Raw genomic sequence first — 17,216 nt, 5'->3', positions numbered from 1 at the left:
GCTAATTATTTGAACAGCTGTGCTTCACAAGTAATACAACAATGGATCTATTACTGATGTGATCATATAGCCTACCTCAAATTTTGAATTAGATTTTTTTTTAAATGGCCCAAACAACACAATGGCAGGGCAATTAAAGCAAAGCCAATATTCGGTCATAACGTATTGGGCCTATAGCTTACAGCACAAAACTCTTTGCTACAGTACTGTTTTAAATTGGTTAATGTTGCATAGGCTTACGTTTTGTAAATCATGTAAAAAAAAAAAAAATCTGAGTGGTAGATCTCAGCTTGCATTTTGACTCAAATTGATCTTGACTCAGAAAAGGTTGGTGACAACTGTTYTAGAGTTTTCCCTGTTAACACTATCAACATTTCCCTTTACTGTGGCAATTGTGATCGAATCAACACAATATTAGCCACTTTCAGTGCTACAAACCGAAACTATGCAAGAGATTTTGTTGTAGGCAGAACACATTGGAATAGGATTCTATTGCATTGATAYGCACTACTCCGCCCRTACTCTACACAGACCGGTGCGGCATAAACAAATYAGAGCTGCAGTAGGCCTATATGCAAATAGACCATTGCCATATATGGATCTGTGCAATTTTCTTTGAACTGGACTGTGTTTACAGCATGAGCGGCCGTGAGTAGATGCGCTTGTTTTGAGATCAAAGTCGAGAGCTRCATGTAGCCACATGTAAACATTTTGTTCATATCCTTTGCTAGTTAGTGAGTTATTAGCCCAGTTATAGATCATTTGTGGTCAGCAATAGGGGCGTGATTGTTTCCTACAAGAGCACAAAACGTATACATCTCTAGACATTTTTGAAAAGCGAGTCAGGTAAAGAGCTTTTTTTTGTCTTAATGACCCAGTGTTGTATTTTGAGACAGGCTTGAATAAACTAAGTAGCCAATAGGCAGAGGGTAGCATAATCTGGGAATAATAATGCATTTTATTTTGTAAAGTGGTTTCTTGCATCAAACAACAACATTTTCAGTCACCTCCTTGTCTGAAGGTTAATGATAAGCCCTGCATGTTTTTTTCTTCTTCAAAAGTCTCATAGAATGTAGACCTACATTGAACACCACACATTGGCTACTACTGTAGGCTGAATGATAGAACTGCTATTTCCATGTTAAAATATTATGGGATGTATTTTCTCCATTGTTTTTTATGGTAGGCCACTCTGGTAGGCCTACATTATGATCAAATAGCCACAGTAGCCTACATGGCCACTTTTAAAACTGTAATTTAACGCTGGTAGAGCCTCAGTGTTCAGAGTAAATGTTGGAAGTTGCACAGAATTTTCACAACATTCAAGTTTGTGCTCAGCAGACCAGAAATGTGCTCAGTACCCAATAAATATTTGAGGGAACATTGCACACAAGACATGCGATAATGGAGGTGGTCAGGATCTTGCTAAAAAAAATCTTCATTTTACAGCCCTGTCACCGCTAGTATTTTGGTATTTACTTTCTGGTTCTTGTTAGAAAACAATTCAATACAAYGATGAGTACCATTTGTGACTTTTTACTAAGAGTTAGGAAAAGAAAGATATCATCTATGTCATCAAGCGGTCAGTGACATTGTTTTGTCTAAATAGCAGGTAAACAATGGTCTCTAAAATAAAGCCTAACCRAAAGACTATGATCTACATTGTATTGACCCATGCTGAGGCCAGAACCATGGTGGGGTAGTTTGTGAAAAGTGGACGTTCTCCACTCAAGAGAAGCAGACAAAGCCTCAATCTCTAGATTCCYATTCAAACCGCAGAGATTGCAGTTCCTATTTTATAAGCTCTATTTGCTTTGTTATAAATCACACAGTTAGATTGTGATGTTAAATTTGATAACCACAGACAGCACACCAAAAGGGAAAAACAGAGGTTACAGAGRCCAAGGGCGTTTCAGAAAACAGACGGTCAACAAAACGGTAGCTCCACAGATTCAGATGAGTTACAATAACACACATATTGATTATCCACATAATTTCAAACAGTCCTTTATACTTTATATTAAATTATATATAATAAATACATAACATTAAATACTAAGCTTAACTTAGACAGATTTACTAAGCATTTGCACATGCCTTTTTCGACAAGGAATTAAACATTGGGGACATATCAAGAGGGCAAAATAAAGGTTAGAAGAAAAAAAACATGACTCTTGAGTGTAAATGAAGGCAGTTTCTTGTTTTGATCTTTTTCTTYGGTCCAGACACTTAGTAAACCTGCACGAAGTCATGTGGTTAGGACTAGGTCATTGACTGAGGCAGACGGGGACAGTAATGATAGATATTAGGGGGATTAGGTTGAATGGAGCCAGCAGCGGGTCCCRGAGGTTTACCTTGCTGCCCACACAGCCGGCTGTATCCCAGGTCGAGGGAGCCTCCTGGGAACACTCCTCGCTCCAGCTGGGCCGGTGGCTGTAGGCTACCGTCTGGCTCTCTGGCTGGCATGGGAAACTGTTGTGGAAGTTGGTGTTGCCTGCGGACCGATGGTACAGATACAATGGTAAGTGTTTCYCCCGTGATATTTCACCAGGTTGTACCATTGAGATCAAAAGCCCTTTTCCAGGGAGACCTGTATAAGACATTTTACACACAATAACACAGTAGGTTTGACGCCTACCTGCTGACATGTAGTTGCCCTGGCCACAGTATGCATACGGGCTGTTACATTGGCTGTTGGCACTGTTCCAAGGGAAGCTGTTCAAGAACACAAATATACATTAAGGAAAACACAAAATCGTAAATTAGCTAACACACATCATTTCACAATAAAAAAAGTATATCATTTGACAGGTAACCACATCACAGGGGTAAACACATTTGCCTTTATTAAGGATCCCTGGGGTCAGCAACATTAAGGCAGTTACATATAATTACAAATATACATAACATTTCACAACACATTAAGTCTGTGCACTCAGGCCACTACTCCAGTACCACATATCTACAATACAAAAGCCATACGCGTGTGTAGAGTGTGTGTGTGTGTGTATGGGTGTGCCTGTGTCTCTTCACAGTCTCTGCTGTTCCATAAGGTGTATTTTTATTTAAAATATATATATATCTGATCTACTGCTTGCATCAGTTACCTGACGTGGAATAGAGTTCCATGTAGTCAGGCTCTATGTAGCACTGTGCACCTCCCATAGTCTGTTCTTGGACTTGGGGATAATGATCTTGTGGCAGGTCTTGTGGGGTATGCATGGGTATCTGAGCTGTGTGTTAGTAGTTTAAACAGACAGCTTGGTGCATTCAGCATGTCAATACTTCTTATAAAATCAAGTAGTGATGAAGTCAATATCTCCTCTACTTTGAGCCATGAGAGATGGACCTGCATATCATAATGTTAGCTCTCCGTGTACATTTAAGGGCCAGCCGTGCTGCCCTGTTCTGAGCCAAAGTCCCTCTTTGTGGCAACTGACCACACGAATGAGCCCGTAGGACTTGCCTTGTTGATAGTGGTTTTAAGAAGGCAGAGCAGCGCTTTATTATGGACAGACTTCTTCCCCATCTTAGGTACTGTTGCATCAACAACTTAGTTAGTCACCTCAACTTGCTCAATTTCCACATTATTCATTAGAATATGTAGTTGAGGTTTAGGGCTTAGTGAATCATTTGTCCCAAATACAATGCTTTTAGTTTTAGAAACATTTAGGACCAACTTATTTCTTGCAACCGGTTCTGAAACCGACTGCAGCTTTTTGTTAAAGTGTTGCAGTGATTTCACTCGCTGTAGTAGCTGACGTGTAAAGTGTTGAGTCATCCGCATACATAGATACAGAGAATTCCTGATTCTATTTGGATTACGTTGGAGGAGCTTCCATTAAAGAACAACATCTGTGTTCTGTTAGACAGGTAACTCTTCATCAACAATACAGCAGGGTGTGTAAAGCTATAACACATACGTTCTTCCAGCAGCAGACTCTGATCGATAATGTCAAAAGCCACACTGAAGTCTAACAAAACAACTTCTACCATCTTTTTATTATCAATTTCTCTCAGCCAATCAGTCATTTGTGTAAGCATGTTGAATGTCCCTTCCCAGACTTCCCTGAAAGTCTGTCAATATGTTTACTGTAAAATAGCATTGTAGCATAGTTACAGGTTAAATAAAACATAAATACAAATAAATCTGGTCAAACACAATCTGGTAACAGGCTGATTAACTGGCTCTAATAGCCGACCAAAGGGCTTTACAATTCTTGGGTAGCGGAATGACTTTTGCTTCCCTCCAGGCCTGAGGGCACACACTTTCTTATAGGCTTAGAATGAAAATATGGTAAATAGGAGTCGCAAGATGGTACGCTATTATCCTCTGCAATTTTCCATCCAAGTTGTCAGACCCAGGTGGATTTTTTTCACCTCTTCCACACACTCACTTTTCGCAATTCAAAATGACAATGCTTGTCTTTCATAATTTGGTCAGATATACTTGGATGTGTAGTGCCAGCGTTTGTTGCTGGCACGTCATGCTTAAGTTTGCTAATCTTGCAGATGAAAACAAATCATTAAAGTAGCTGGCAAGGTGCTGCAAAGCGTATTACTATCCTTCATTTATCTTTGTTTCAGAGGATAGGTTATTCTTTTCATTCAGTTAAGTCACATTATTTCTCAGTTTGCAGTACTGTATAGGTTGTTCAGCCAGACTTATTTGCCATTCATTTTGCCACATCCCTCTCAACCATAAAATGTTTCAATTCCTCATCAATCCATGGGGAATGATCCGTTTTTACAGTTATTTTCTTAATGGGTGCATGCTTATTAGTAACTGGAAAAAGCAATTTCATAAATGTGTCAAGTTCAGCGTCTGGTTGCTCCTCAATACACACCAGCAAATATTCTTTACATCATCAACATAGGAATCACTACGAAACGTATTGTATGACCTCTTATACACTATATTAGGCCCAGCCTTTGAAACTTTGGTTTTCCTAAATATGGCTACTATATTGTGATCACTACATCCGATGGATTTGGATACTGCTTTAAGGCAGATTTCTGCAGCATTAGTAAAGATGTGATCAACACATGTTGATGAATTCATTTCTGTGCTGTTTGTAAATACCCTGGTAGGTTGACTGACAACCTAAACCCAGAGTGGGGGTGGTGCAGCGGTCTAAGGCACTGCATCTCAGTGCAAGAGGCGTCAMTACAGTCCCTAGTTCGAATCCAGGCTGYATCCCATAYGCCCGTGATTGGGAGTCCCATAGGGCAAAGCACAATTGGMCCAGCATCGTCCAGGTTTGGCYGGGGTAGGCCGTCATTGTRAATAAGAATTTGTTCTTAACTGACTTGCCTAGTTAAATAAAGGTTGCWGGCACTGGTTACAGTTTGATGCTTTTTCTTGAGTGGGCAGCTTGATGAAAGCCAGTCAATATTAAGGGCACCCAGAAGAATAGACCTCTGTTGATATCACATACATTATCAAGCATTTCACACATATTATCCAGTTACTGACTGCTAGCAGTTTGTGGTTTATAGCAGCTTCCCACYCGAATGGGCTTTAGGTGAGGCAGGTGAACCTGTAGCCATATTACTTCAACAGTATTTAACATRAGATCCTCTAAGCTTTACAGGAATGTGGCTCTGAATATAGACCGCGACACTGGCCCCATTGGCATTTCTGTCTTTTCTGTAGGTGTTATAACCATGTATTGCTACCACTGTATCATCAAAGGTATTATCTAAGTGAGTTTTAGAATAGGAATGTCATCTATTACTAGCAAGTTATTTCATGAACCTTRTTTCTTAGGATACRTATGTTMATGTGGGCCATTTTTAGCACTCTTCTGGCATTCTTGATTGTTTTTATTGCTTTACTGGGAAGCTTATGAGAAGTAGGTAGACATGAGAATGTTTTTTATGTTGGAGGTAATAGTGCAGGGTGAGAGTGCACACAGTTGACKTCCTACTAGGGCATACCACCTCAGTGCTATGAACTCTGGTTCATAGGCAAATGATTACTGTATACAATAGCTGTATCATCGACATGGCCTGACAATCAAAATGGCTTCCTAAGCTACAACATGATTGTACAARAGACACAATTAGTACATTTCCTCTCGGCTTAGTGACCTACCCATTGAAGGGGGCTGCGGCTTGAGGTACGTAGGGCACGGCYTCTGAGGCGTTGTACCTGAACTCATTGGTGAGGGGCACAGAGGGAGCCGACCAAGTCTCCTCAGGAAAATACTGGCCCGCCACATCTGAGAGAGAAGAGGGAAACAATTAACATAGAGCATTTATAACAAGGTAAGCAGTAACACAGGCTTTATAGTAGGGTTGGAGAAAAAGCCKGCATACTTGGCTGTCCAGAAAGAGGGTTGGCCATCCCYGATTTACGACGCCAAACATTTACAGCAATCGCACTCATTCGCGAAACGCATTTATGCAATGACAAACAAAACAATACCCTTGCATGCTAATTTTATAGCACTTCYCATTTTGAGATCAACTTTCTATTTATAATAGACAATACATTTTACACACGGTTTCTGATGTACAGGTATGTCAACATTTATTGACTAAGCACTTCACTCACCCATGGTGCTGTCCATGCGGGCTGCTACAGAAGCGAAGCTGGGGGCAAAGCTGGGGGGCACTGGGGCGGGCTCTGTTGGGCTTTGGCAAGGCTCCTTCCTGTACAGGTTATTCATGCTGCACACCAGGGGACAGATATAGCACTTTGAGATKATGTGTGTAATGAAAAGCACTTAAGAAATGTACATAAATAATCAACATTATTATTGGAACTTTGACTTCTCCATTAGGGTTGATAGGATCAAAGTGTCTTTGTCAGTAAGGACTTCTAGAATGATAGTACACTTCTTGAAACACTATTAAGAGTTGTTCAGTTGGTTAGAGTATGGCYGTGCYTGCCACACTACAGTTGTGGGTTGAACTGTAAGTAGCTTTATATAAAACAGTCTGCTAAATGACCATAAGAGTATGTCTTCCATTCTATGTGGTTGCTGTGTGTGTTTACGTGTGTGTATTTATCTGTCTGTGTTGGTGTGATTAAATCAGTTAGTGTGTGTGTGTGTGTGTGTGGTGTGTACCTCTGGGCCTTGTAGGTGGAGTTCATGGTCTGGTAGCAGTCCCTCTCGGCTGGGTAGACGCCGTACTGCATGTCCCCTGTGGACACAGACACACAGCTACAGATCACAACTCTGACCCTGCTTTCTAATGAAAACTGGTTAGTTCATTCCTCCTTTTTCTACTATATCAGCGTCAGAGAGGGAGAGAGAGCGTGGGACTAGTAATGTTAATCGAAATTGTTAAAAGGTTTAAATAACAATTCTAAAAAATGCAACAGCGAAAATACTACAAACGTTTAGATAAAAAAAAAAATATATATATATATATATATCAGATATTGACTGCATTTTTGCGCATAAAACATTGKACTGGCACGGACAAATAATGAATGGAGTTCAGGCATTTTGGTGGGAATTCAGGAATTACATTTATAGTAAAATGTCATTTTTCTTTTATTCCCAGGTATTTTTTTAATACTTTGTGATAAAATAAACAATATTATGTGYCTCATTTGCCTGGGTGTATTTGCATTCATGAATACATTTATATAAAGGGGTGGAACAAGGCTACAACCAACAAAAACTTGCTCTGTCTCTAGGTCTACCTGCACTATCTAGACAGCCTCATGAATTATTCACTGTTGTTGTCACRTTCTCTTGCATAATTCAACAAGTGTGTCAAGAGAAGGATAACCATGCATTTTTWAAATCAAAACACTAGCTCTAGATTACACCTATTTATACCTGCTTTCCATTGTTTGCGAGATCAGACATAACATCACTATAATCTGAGCTTTAATTTTCAGAAGTTGCTTTAACTTCACCGCCTCTAATTTGCAAACATTTTAACTAAATCATGACTCTTTTTTCTCTCGATTGCATWTAAATCTAAACCGATCAAAATAAGATATCTTTCTTGTGATGTAACTGTCGAGATGGTGCGTTAAATCCCAGACGTTGTGTTAGCGTTCTTATAGATGCACAGGAAAACCAATGTATTCCATTGAGCCCATTTCAGCCATTACCAGAGTGGGTTTGGCAGGTCATTAGAAACATTTCTGCGGTCCTTATGTCAACGAGAAAACACGAACGGCACTAGCAAGTGTGAGAAAGAGTCACCAGAGTAAGAGATTTAAGTGACAAGTGGATTTTGCACCCCTCAAAACACAGGAAATAGATGGCTGAGAGAGAGAGAGCTGTAGACAGAGAGAGAGAGGTAGACTGAGAGAAAGAGGGAGAGAGAAAGAAATAGGCGGAAAAAAAGAGAGATGGAGAAGATAGATGGCTGAGAGAGAGAGAGCTGTAGACAGAGAGAGAGAGGTAGACTGAGAGAAAGAGGGAGAGAGAAAGAAATAGGCGGAAAAAAAGAGAGATGGAGAACAGGTGAGGTGAAAGACGGATGCAACATTTCCATGTCTGATGAGGTGTACACTGAGGTGGATTCAGAGATGGGGAATTTGAGAATCTCAGCCMTAACCAACACAGACAAAGTCACTCCGAGCCAATGGACAAGAAAACMTCTGGCCTAACCTAACCCAGCACCACGGTGCTCTGTAGAGTCTCCAGTCCCACTTCCAACCCCCCCAGCCCTCGGAGCTCCAGAGCATAGGTCCGGACCTACTATTCTGGAGTGAAAGGAGGACATTTTGATGAGAAGCACATGTGCGGGATGGAATGGAGACACGTGGCTATCCTGATGAAAGACAGAGCAACAGATCAGATGGAGAGAGAGTTGAGAATAGTAAAGGAACAATATGTAAAAAAATATGTAAAAAAATCCCTAAAGTAAATCTGTGACTCTAGGGCAGGGTTCTCCAACCCTTCCTGCAGGCTTTCTCTCCAACCCCAGCGGGGCGGCAGGTAGCCTAGCGGTTGGGCCAGTAACCGAAAGGTCGTTGGTTCTAGATTAGGGTTAAAGTGAAAACCTACAGGACGGTAGCTCTCCTGGAACAGGGTTGAAGAGCCCTGCTCTAGGGGCACGTTTCCTGATAAGAGCAGCGCAGTGGTTGTGACAGTGTATGCACTTCCCCTGTCCGAGGTGCTGCAGTAGCGAGTGGGGGGAATGTGTATACACTTAGTGTACAAAACATTGGGAACACCTTCCTAATATTGAGTTGCAACCCCCTTTTGCCCTAAGAACAACCTCAATTCGTCGGGGCATGGACTCTGCAAGGTGTTGAAAGCATTCCACAGAGATACGAGGTCATGTTCACTCCAATGCTTCCCACAGTTGGATGTCCTTTGGGTGATGGACCATTCTTGATGCACACACGTGAAAAACCCAGCAGCGTTGCAGTTCTTGACACAGAAAACTGGTGCGCTTGGCATCTACCACCATACCCCGTTCAAAGGCACTTCAATCTTTTGTCTTGCCTCTGAATGGCACACATACACACATAATCCATGTCTCAATTGTCYCAAGGCTTAAAAATCCATCTTTAACCTGTCTCCTCCCCTTCATCTACACTGATTGAAGTGGATTTAACAAGTGACATCAATAAGGGTTCATAGCTTTCACCTGGATTCACCTGGTCAGTCCATGTCATGGAAAGAGCATCATGTACTGTATACTCAGTGTATAGATAAAAGTGTGCTTGTGTGTGTGTGTTGTATATAGTGCAGTGTGTGTATGTGTGTGTGAGTGTGCATGCTGCAGTAGTGCGTTCATACTTTTCCTGGCTGAGGTAGTGCAGTGGTGTGTGCGGTGGTGCGAGGCGTCGGGGTCCTTGTCTCCCTCAACGCTGCTGGCAGAACTCCAGCTGTCCCAGCTGCCGCGGCTAGCCCGCACGCTGCCTGATGAGCTGCCCGAGTCTGAGCCCGATTCGCACGCCACGCGCCGCTCCACACACTTCYGCCGTGGCCGMACCAGACACACACCTAGAACAGGAGGGAGGGCGAGAGATGTTGAGGACTGTGTAAAGCCTGTGGCCGAGCAGTAACACTCCAGGCCAGTCAAGTATACCGCTCAATCCCTTCAATCCCCATGGCCAACCTTCCTAAGGTTCTCCCACTTGCATATCTTCCCTTCTGTTTCCAACTGTTTTAAATGAAGTGTAAAATGTAAAGAAAGACAGAGATGCTGAGGACTGTCCATTGTCCAATGTAAAATGTCAATCTACTAACTTTAACTCATTCACGCTCGTCTTTAGCCATCACATTTAATTGGGAATTCCCAATGTTTCTGATAATGTGGCAAAACTGGACATGTACTGTAGCATCTACCATGTCAATGTGTTGAAAAAGAAAAGGCACTTTGGCACCTCCTTGTGGTCAGTCAGGTGTAAATACACTTAGAGATGTCCATATCATCACAGACACAGCAGAATGCTTTTAACAGGATGGTGGGTTTAGGTGAGTGGTAGGGTTTAACTTTGGTCAAGTTAACCACAGACTGGCAGATATAGCCACACAGGTTATCAAGTGGTTGAGGGGTGTAGATGTCCCAGCTTTAGATAGATGTCCCAGCTTTTTGAGTGTATGTGTGTGTGTGTGTGTGTTTGTCAGGGTTTCCGTTATCCGGTAATAGCCTGCGCTTGGCCTATAAAATATGAAACCGCTCGCATGTGTGGTGACAGTTGCGTTATGGAACGAACGTTTGCACGTATCCTATTGACTTGTGCGCATTGCTGCGCTTATAATGTGAAGAAATAATAGTTGATCAACATTTGAAGCTAAACGTTGTGAACTGTTGCGTCAGACTCATTGCTTTTTAACAGTTTTTTTTTWATGGAGCCTAGGCCTACTGGTTGTATGAATTTGGGATCCATCGTCTCACAACTGTCCTAGAGTATGTTTGGAATAGGCCATTTCTTTCTCGATAAGCTGACCAATAGAATAGGTCAACTTTTATACCATGGGGGATAGTAATTGACATAGGCTAGTGATTTTGCTGTTCGTTATTCTTCTTCTTGGCTGAGGAAAAGTAMATGTGGACAGTTCTTCTAACATCTTCAAAGTGCACATCAGAATTCGGTATTCCGCACGTTGCATTCTCGACTTGCATGTTCTGTTAATATGAATTACCATAATCTAAAATGTGATTTCTGCCATTCTGAGAACCATGGGTGGACGCCCTAATCAGTTACGCACCCAATGCATATGAGTCCGGCAGATTTCTTAAATGTCCGGTCAATTAAAAGGTTGCCGGTCAAATTTCCGCCGCCACATTTTCCTAACGGAAACCCTGGTGTGTGCATGTATATGTACCCACCGTTTTGTTTGAGGGGGCTGCCGGGGTTGGGGCTGGGCTTTGGTGYGTCTGGTTTTCCTGTGGAGCAGCGGTTACGAGTGCGGGTTCCGTTCATATTCTGTTGTTGTTCTCCYGTTCTCCACTCCGGTTCCCTCTCCTGCACTGACATCACAACCACGCTGTGTTCAGGTAGCCTGTGGGAACAGCAAAGACCAATGTCCCTTTTCAATGTCTTTACATTTCCTGCAGCGATTCTACAATCAACAGGGTTACAAACCTTCAACACAGCTGAATGTTCTACTATAAACGCCTGCTGGGGGTAGCTAATGAACGTTTTTTCCTTCAATTTAAATCAATCCCAAATCGAAATAATCAAATTCACCATTTCCCTTTCTACCCAGTTAGAAAATATTAACGTGAAATGTTTTAATTTTTGGTCAATGAACAAAAGCCGCGGTGTGAATTAGGTGTATCACATCTGTGTGGGATGAATAGGTTCATCCCAAGTGTAGGGCAAGAAATTACTTATTGAAGATTGTCCTTTGAGTGCTGTCAATTTCATTCTCTATAGATTTTACAAATGGAATTCTGCACCAAATCAAGATTAATTTGTAAGTGAGCACGCTGTCTATCGCTGTCTATCGATTTGAAGATGCCAGGTACCCAGAAACCCCCTCTGTGTTCTTCTTGCGACTCTTTTTTGCCTTGTTGTTCCCGGCTGGGACACCAGCCTCCGTCTTCTCTGCMTTCTTCCTCTGGCTTTTACCATCTTCTTTGGTCTGGAGGGAGAGAGAACGAGAGAAAGATTAACTTTACATTTCCACCCTGTACTGAAGTACTTAGATTGCACACAAAAAAATCTCTACAGAGCTGTAGGAGAAACCAGGCTACAAGCATCAATCAGAGCAAGCTATCAAATAAAGCCAAGTGACATCCAATTGATCACCCTGTGTATCTCTCACCTCCAGCTCAGAGTTGTCCCTTTTCTCTGTTGTGTCCCTCTTCTCTGCAAACTGCAAATGTGTACCGAGGTCGTACCCTTTCTCTGTCACGGGGCTGCACAGCAGGAGTCCAGGTCGGGGGCCCGGGCCCACAGTGACATTGTCGGGGAAGCCGGCCTGCGTTTCCACGGGAAACATAACCGCYGCCGGCCCCTTGCTGTCCTCCCCCTGGGCGGCGCTCTGTGGGGGAGCTTCCTTAAAGTGCTGTGTCGTTTTCTTAATGTCGATTTGACAGAGGAACGTGGGCTCGTTGTTGTTGCAGGCGTCCGTGCTCAGGTAAGGTTCCAGGGTTCCCAGGTCGGGCATTAGGTCTAGTTCCCGCTCTTCCTCGGTCGCCGTGGCGGCCGTCGCCGCTGTGGCGGAGGAGCTGGTTTTGTACTTGCCGTAGTAAACAGACACCTTGTGTTTCTTCTGTGGCTGGGAGGGGGTGGTGGAGGCACCCTTCTTGGAGGAGGAAGAAGAGAAGGGCTGTGGCCGGGGGGTGGCRCCGTTGGACACCGCCGGGGAGCCACGCCCCTTTCCTTTGTCGGAGTTGTGGCAGGTGTCCACGTACGTCTTGCAGCTGCCCTTCATTTTACTGGACACGGACAACAACCAGTTAGAGATTGTGTATGTGTAAACCCATACCAGTGCATTATCACCAGCTAATCAAATGGGTGATAAGCTTCATTTAAAGAACAAAATTAGTTCAGGTTTATGTAGATAACATGCAGCTACTTTTACAAAAGGGTTGATGGAACACTTTTACTGGAGTGTCATATCAAGTACCACCAAAACATCTAACTTTAATAACGCTTTATATTGGTAATTAACCATGTAAAACTGTTGATTTTAGGTACACATATTTGATTGGAAACGGGTCTCTTGTAAAATATATTCCAGAGACTTACTTGACTCCGTTGGGGGTGATGTTGTTGACGGGGCCGTTGTCCCGGGACAGGGCAGAATTGTGGATGCTCCGGGTGGTGGGGCTGGAAAACTGAGTCAGGATGTACTGGGCCTGGTGGAAAGCCATCAGACAAACACCGGCCAGGGAGAAGCTGAGAGGAGAGAGAGAGGATACGACTGGTTATTCATTGGGGATACCAGTGCCAACAAATTGACAGAAAGAAGTAGACACTGGTAATCTGGTTGGGGAGTCAAAGTCCATTGTCTTTCAACCTGAAACCTGTTTTATGCAACAACAACAAAATCATGACGCTGTGTACGACATTGGCTTTTCTTCACCCAAAGTTGGCACTAAGTTGGTACTGGTCTATGCGTCTCGGGGTGGCACTTGTTAACTCGAAATGACACAACGACAAGGTTCCAGTTTAACAAAGTTTACTATACTATATGAACACACTACAAGGTAGCCATTCCACTCCAGGCTAGGTCCATCAACAACAAGACTCCCTGCGCAGGCGCACTCTTGACTGAGTGATAGCCCCGTAATAGCATAAATATAGGGATACTTAAAACATGAACTTAACAGCACTGACCAGGTGAAGATGAGGGTGACCACCCAGAATGTCTCCTCCCAGCTGGGGCCGGGCACCACTTGGGCACAGAGGGGCAGCATGTGGTGGGGCAGCGTCACGTTGAGGGTGAAGGGGAACAATGAGCCACGCGACGTCACCAGGGTCAGGTCCCGGATCACCCAGGACGACGTGAAGTCCGGAGTGAACCTGGAGGAGGGAGAGAGGGGGTGGAGAAAGAGAGGGGGGGAGGAGAGAGAAGGAGAGAGGGAGAAGGTGGAGTAAGAGAAGGGGAGGAAGAAGGTGTAGTAAGAGAAGAGGAGGGAGAAGGTGGAGTAAGAGAAGGAGAGAAAGAGAGAGAGCGAGCGATGAAGGGGGAAAAGAAAGAGGGGGAAGTGGAGATAGAGAAAATAGAAGTTGAGACAGTGGGGGGAAAAGGAGAGAAGGAGATGAGAGGTCAATGAGCGATACAAATGTCCAAAAACAATTTCTTGATATGTCTCGTGTGATCAACTGAACAATACAAACGTCTTGATACAATGATACATCCATTTTTCTTTCATTACTTTATGTACCCTTCACTTGAAAGTAACCTGTACACTACTGCTGAGTTAATACAAAATATGTTCACATAAAAAAAAGGTTCAACAACAATCTGCATCCATTCTTCCGTCATTTGACTYACGCAATGGTGATCTCGGACGAGGAGTTGTGGTCCAGGCTGAATGACCTGCACTGCAGCACCTCGAAGCCGAAGCCCTGGCACTTGTAGCCGTTGATGTTCATGGACGTGACCGTAAGGGGCAGCTCCCCGGCGTTCTCCACCTTGAAGCTCTTCCGGATGGCAAACAGAGGCTTGTTGGTGCGCAGGCCTGGGAGGTAGATGGGAGRARGCATTTTTTGTTTGATGCATGAAGAACTTAGGAAATAAATGAAAGTAGCCAGCCACACACTCTTCAGAACAGTAGAGCAAGACAAGGGCTGAGTCCCAAATGGCACCTTATTCCTTTTATAACGCACTACTTTTGACCAGGGTCCCTACTTTTGACCAAGTACGTCACTATAAAGGGAATAGGGTGACATTTGGTRTGCCACCAAGGATTAACTAGCCTAGGTAGGAGAACACACAGATAARACACGGTTTATTGTCCGTTTAATTACAAGAAATCGGCAATGTGCCATTAAAAGGAGTTTATTACAGGATATGACAGGTTGTACAGCAGAACTACCACCACTAATAGTAAGACAATGATTAAGTAGCATAGTTTCAAATTCAAGGGCCTTATAATTGAGTTTGAATTCCAAACTTGATATCCTACCAATGAACCTGAAAGGTATTGCATTCAATTTTCCATTACTACGAAGCATGGTCATTTGCCTTGACTAATGAATTGTATTAGTAATGCATTGACATATTGATAAACATCTAATAAGATCTAGCTACATACAGTGCATACACCTAAGGGTGGGTGGTATACAGTGTTTTACGATATACCGGTATTCCACACCTAGGCCCTCTCCCTTTCCCTCATGGAGCGCATTTGTTGTTCCTCGACCACGAGACACTTGCGTTTAGTCTGCATGCAGCACAGCAACAGCGTTGACGACAACGATGCTGTTTTCACTTTGCTTCTTACTGTAAATCCACTAGCGTTCTACAATTACACTTAGTTTGTGTTTCTTACGTCTGCAAACAGCTAGTTTGTCTTTTCTTAGCAAATTGGGCCTAAATCTTGTTAGCCGCTAATGCTAATCGCTAGTTAGCTGGCTAGCATACCAACATACCAGTGATGGCGTTGATCTAAATCAGCATGTTATTTGTGCAACAGTCTCTTCTAAATCAAAGAGGAATACGCAAAGCATGAATATGTTAGATACATGAAGTAGCTAAGAGAAAACATTAACTGTAGCCAAAGATTATAGGGTCCMCTAGAAAACACTTATCAACACTTTGGTTCCTACCCTGTCACAATAACAACACTGTATTCAAAGTGCCCACTATTATATTCTAACTATAGAATTAGAATAATCATTAGTTCACTCAAGTGTTGTGCTCTAAAACACAAGTCAAATCACAATTGCAACATTTGGTTAAAAATAAGGCCTAGATTGTTTGCCCATATCGTGCAGCCCTATGTGGCAGTGTGGAAATTCTCAAATAAGTGCAGGAAACACAGAAATTTATGAAAGTGTTTGGTTGAATTGAAGAGTATAAAACAAATCATAATGCAGAAAGACCCATTGGAATCACTTAGAATGTTTGTGTTGCCAGCCTAGGGTCACATATTACTCATAAAGCAAATGTAGAACTTTTAGTATTCAAAAATATAAAATACCATCCTTTTTTTAAATACCGTGATATGATATTTTGTCCATATCGCCCAGCCCTACATATACTGCACTCAAATTAAATATAATCAAACCCTATCATTGATGATTTTTTGTGGAGTAACACACTGATTGTTGTGATTGCCACTAGGAGCACAAAATAGGTTTTATCTCAATGAGAGAAAGGTGGATAAATTACAAATATAAAATTAACCGAGTGGTTGGCTCACCGTCTCGGCATTCCATGAGGGTGGACTGAGGGACATTGAAGCGTAATGAGGCCCCGGGGCCCGGCAGYTTGCCCCCCAATCTCAACAGCTCCTTGGACCCATGGCCCCGCACCGTCACCATGTCAAACACTGTCAGGTTGTTCCTGAGACAGAGAAATAAAAAAAGAGAAAGAGAGTCAGACAGGCTCTAGACTCAGCTCCCCGACTTCCACTTCCTCACGCTCCAACAGCAGAGTGACAGAGAAGACTTGAAAAGAATGGCAACTCGAGACTAGACGGTCACCAATGCTGTGATTCACCAAAACTGACACAYGGCACATGGCACCATACTCAAATCTGGCAACATTATTGACCAAAACAACCACAAACGTGGAAAAATATCACGTACAAATCTATGTTCGCATAGTACTGCAATAACTACTGTAATATCAGTGCTCATATCAAAATCGTGCATGCACGAAAGACTACAACTACTGGTACCAGTATGCAACAACTGGGGGGAATTATTCACCGTACTGTTTATGTGGCCATTTTGCCTTTGTATGTACATATGAAATATGAATATCAGAAGAATATTTCTAAACGTGTCATAATGTAGACAGGTGTCAATCATAGTGTACCTGAGGAGTAGGATGGTGGTGGTGGTGGGTTTGTGTTCGGAGGGGGTGAACACCACGGCCACCTCCCTGCTCTCCCACGGCTGGAGGAGGAGACGCAGGACTCCCTCACCCCCCTGTAGACAACACAGAGGGCGAGGGTTAGTGGAAATGGTTCATATATCACTGCATAGCATACTTTATATAGCAAATATTATTCAACTGCGGTCTCCTGGACAGCTGAAACACTTCTGGGTTTGTCTGTATCAGGCATTTCAAGAGTGCTGATCTAGGATCAGGACTTGCCTGTCCATAAAACCTTATTAATTTTGATCTAAAAGGCCTGAGACGCTTGATACA

At 42.9% G+C, this 17,216-nt stretch overlaps 1 protein-coding gene across 6 annotated transcripts in view; it reads right to left on the bottom strand.

Annotated features, from left to right (window-relative positions):
* LOC112068553 (transmembrane protein 131-like) overlaps positions 1 to 17,216 on the bottom strand; it is a 138,104-nt gene that overhangs the window by 1,360 nt on the left and 119,528 nt on the right. For all 6 annotated transcript variants that reach the window (XM_024135713.2, XM_024135715.2, XM_024135714.2 and 3 more), the window contains exons 20-33: positions 16,881 to 16,993; positions 16,261 to 16,403; positions 14,388 to 14,574; positions 13,727 to 13,912; positions 13,136 to 13,285; positions 12,207 to 12,822; positions 11,908 to 12,023; positions 11,266 to 11,438; positions 9,726 to 9,932; positions 7,077 to 7,152; positions 6,560 to 6,675; positions 6,098 to 6,224; positions 2,639 to 2,715; positions 2,355 to 2,494 (exon numbers count right to left, since the gene is read on the bottom strand). In XM_024135713.2, coding sequence (XP_023991481.1) covers positions 2,355 to 2,494; positions 2,639 to 2,715; positions 6,098 to 6,224; positions 6,560 to 6,675; positions 7,077 to 7,152; positions 9,726 to 9,932; positions 11,266 to 11,438; positions 11,908 to 12,023; positions 12,207 to 12,822; positions 13,136 to 13,285; positions 13,727 to 13,912; positions 14,388 to 14,574; positions 16,261 to 16,403; positions 16,881 to 16,993 — 2,427 coding nt within the window. The remainder of the gene's footprint in view (positions 1 to 2,354; positions 2,495 to 2,638; positions 2,716 to 6,097; positions 6,225 to 6,559; positions 6,676 to 7,076; positions 7,153 to 9,725; positions 9,933 to 11,265; positions 11,439 to 11,907; positions 12,024 to 12,206; positions 12,823 to 13,135; positions 13,286 to 13,726; positions 13,913 to 14,387; positions 14,575 to 16,260; positions 16,404 to 16,880; positions 16,994 to 17,216) is intronic.

This window comes from Salvelinus sp. IW2-2015, unplaced genomic scaffold, assembly GCF_002910315.2.
Source record: "Salvelinus sp. IW2-2015 unplaced genomic scaffold, ASM291031v2 Un_scaffold563, whole genome shotgun sequence".
NCBI lineage: Eukaryota > Metazoa > Chordata > Actinopteri > Salmoniformes > Salmonidae > Salvelinus > Salvelinus sp. IW2-2015.
The sequence above is the reverse complement of the archived record's forward strand: the minus strand, read 5'-3'. Positions and strand labels throughout refer to the sequence as shown.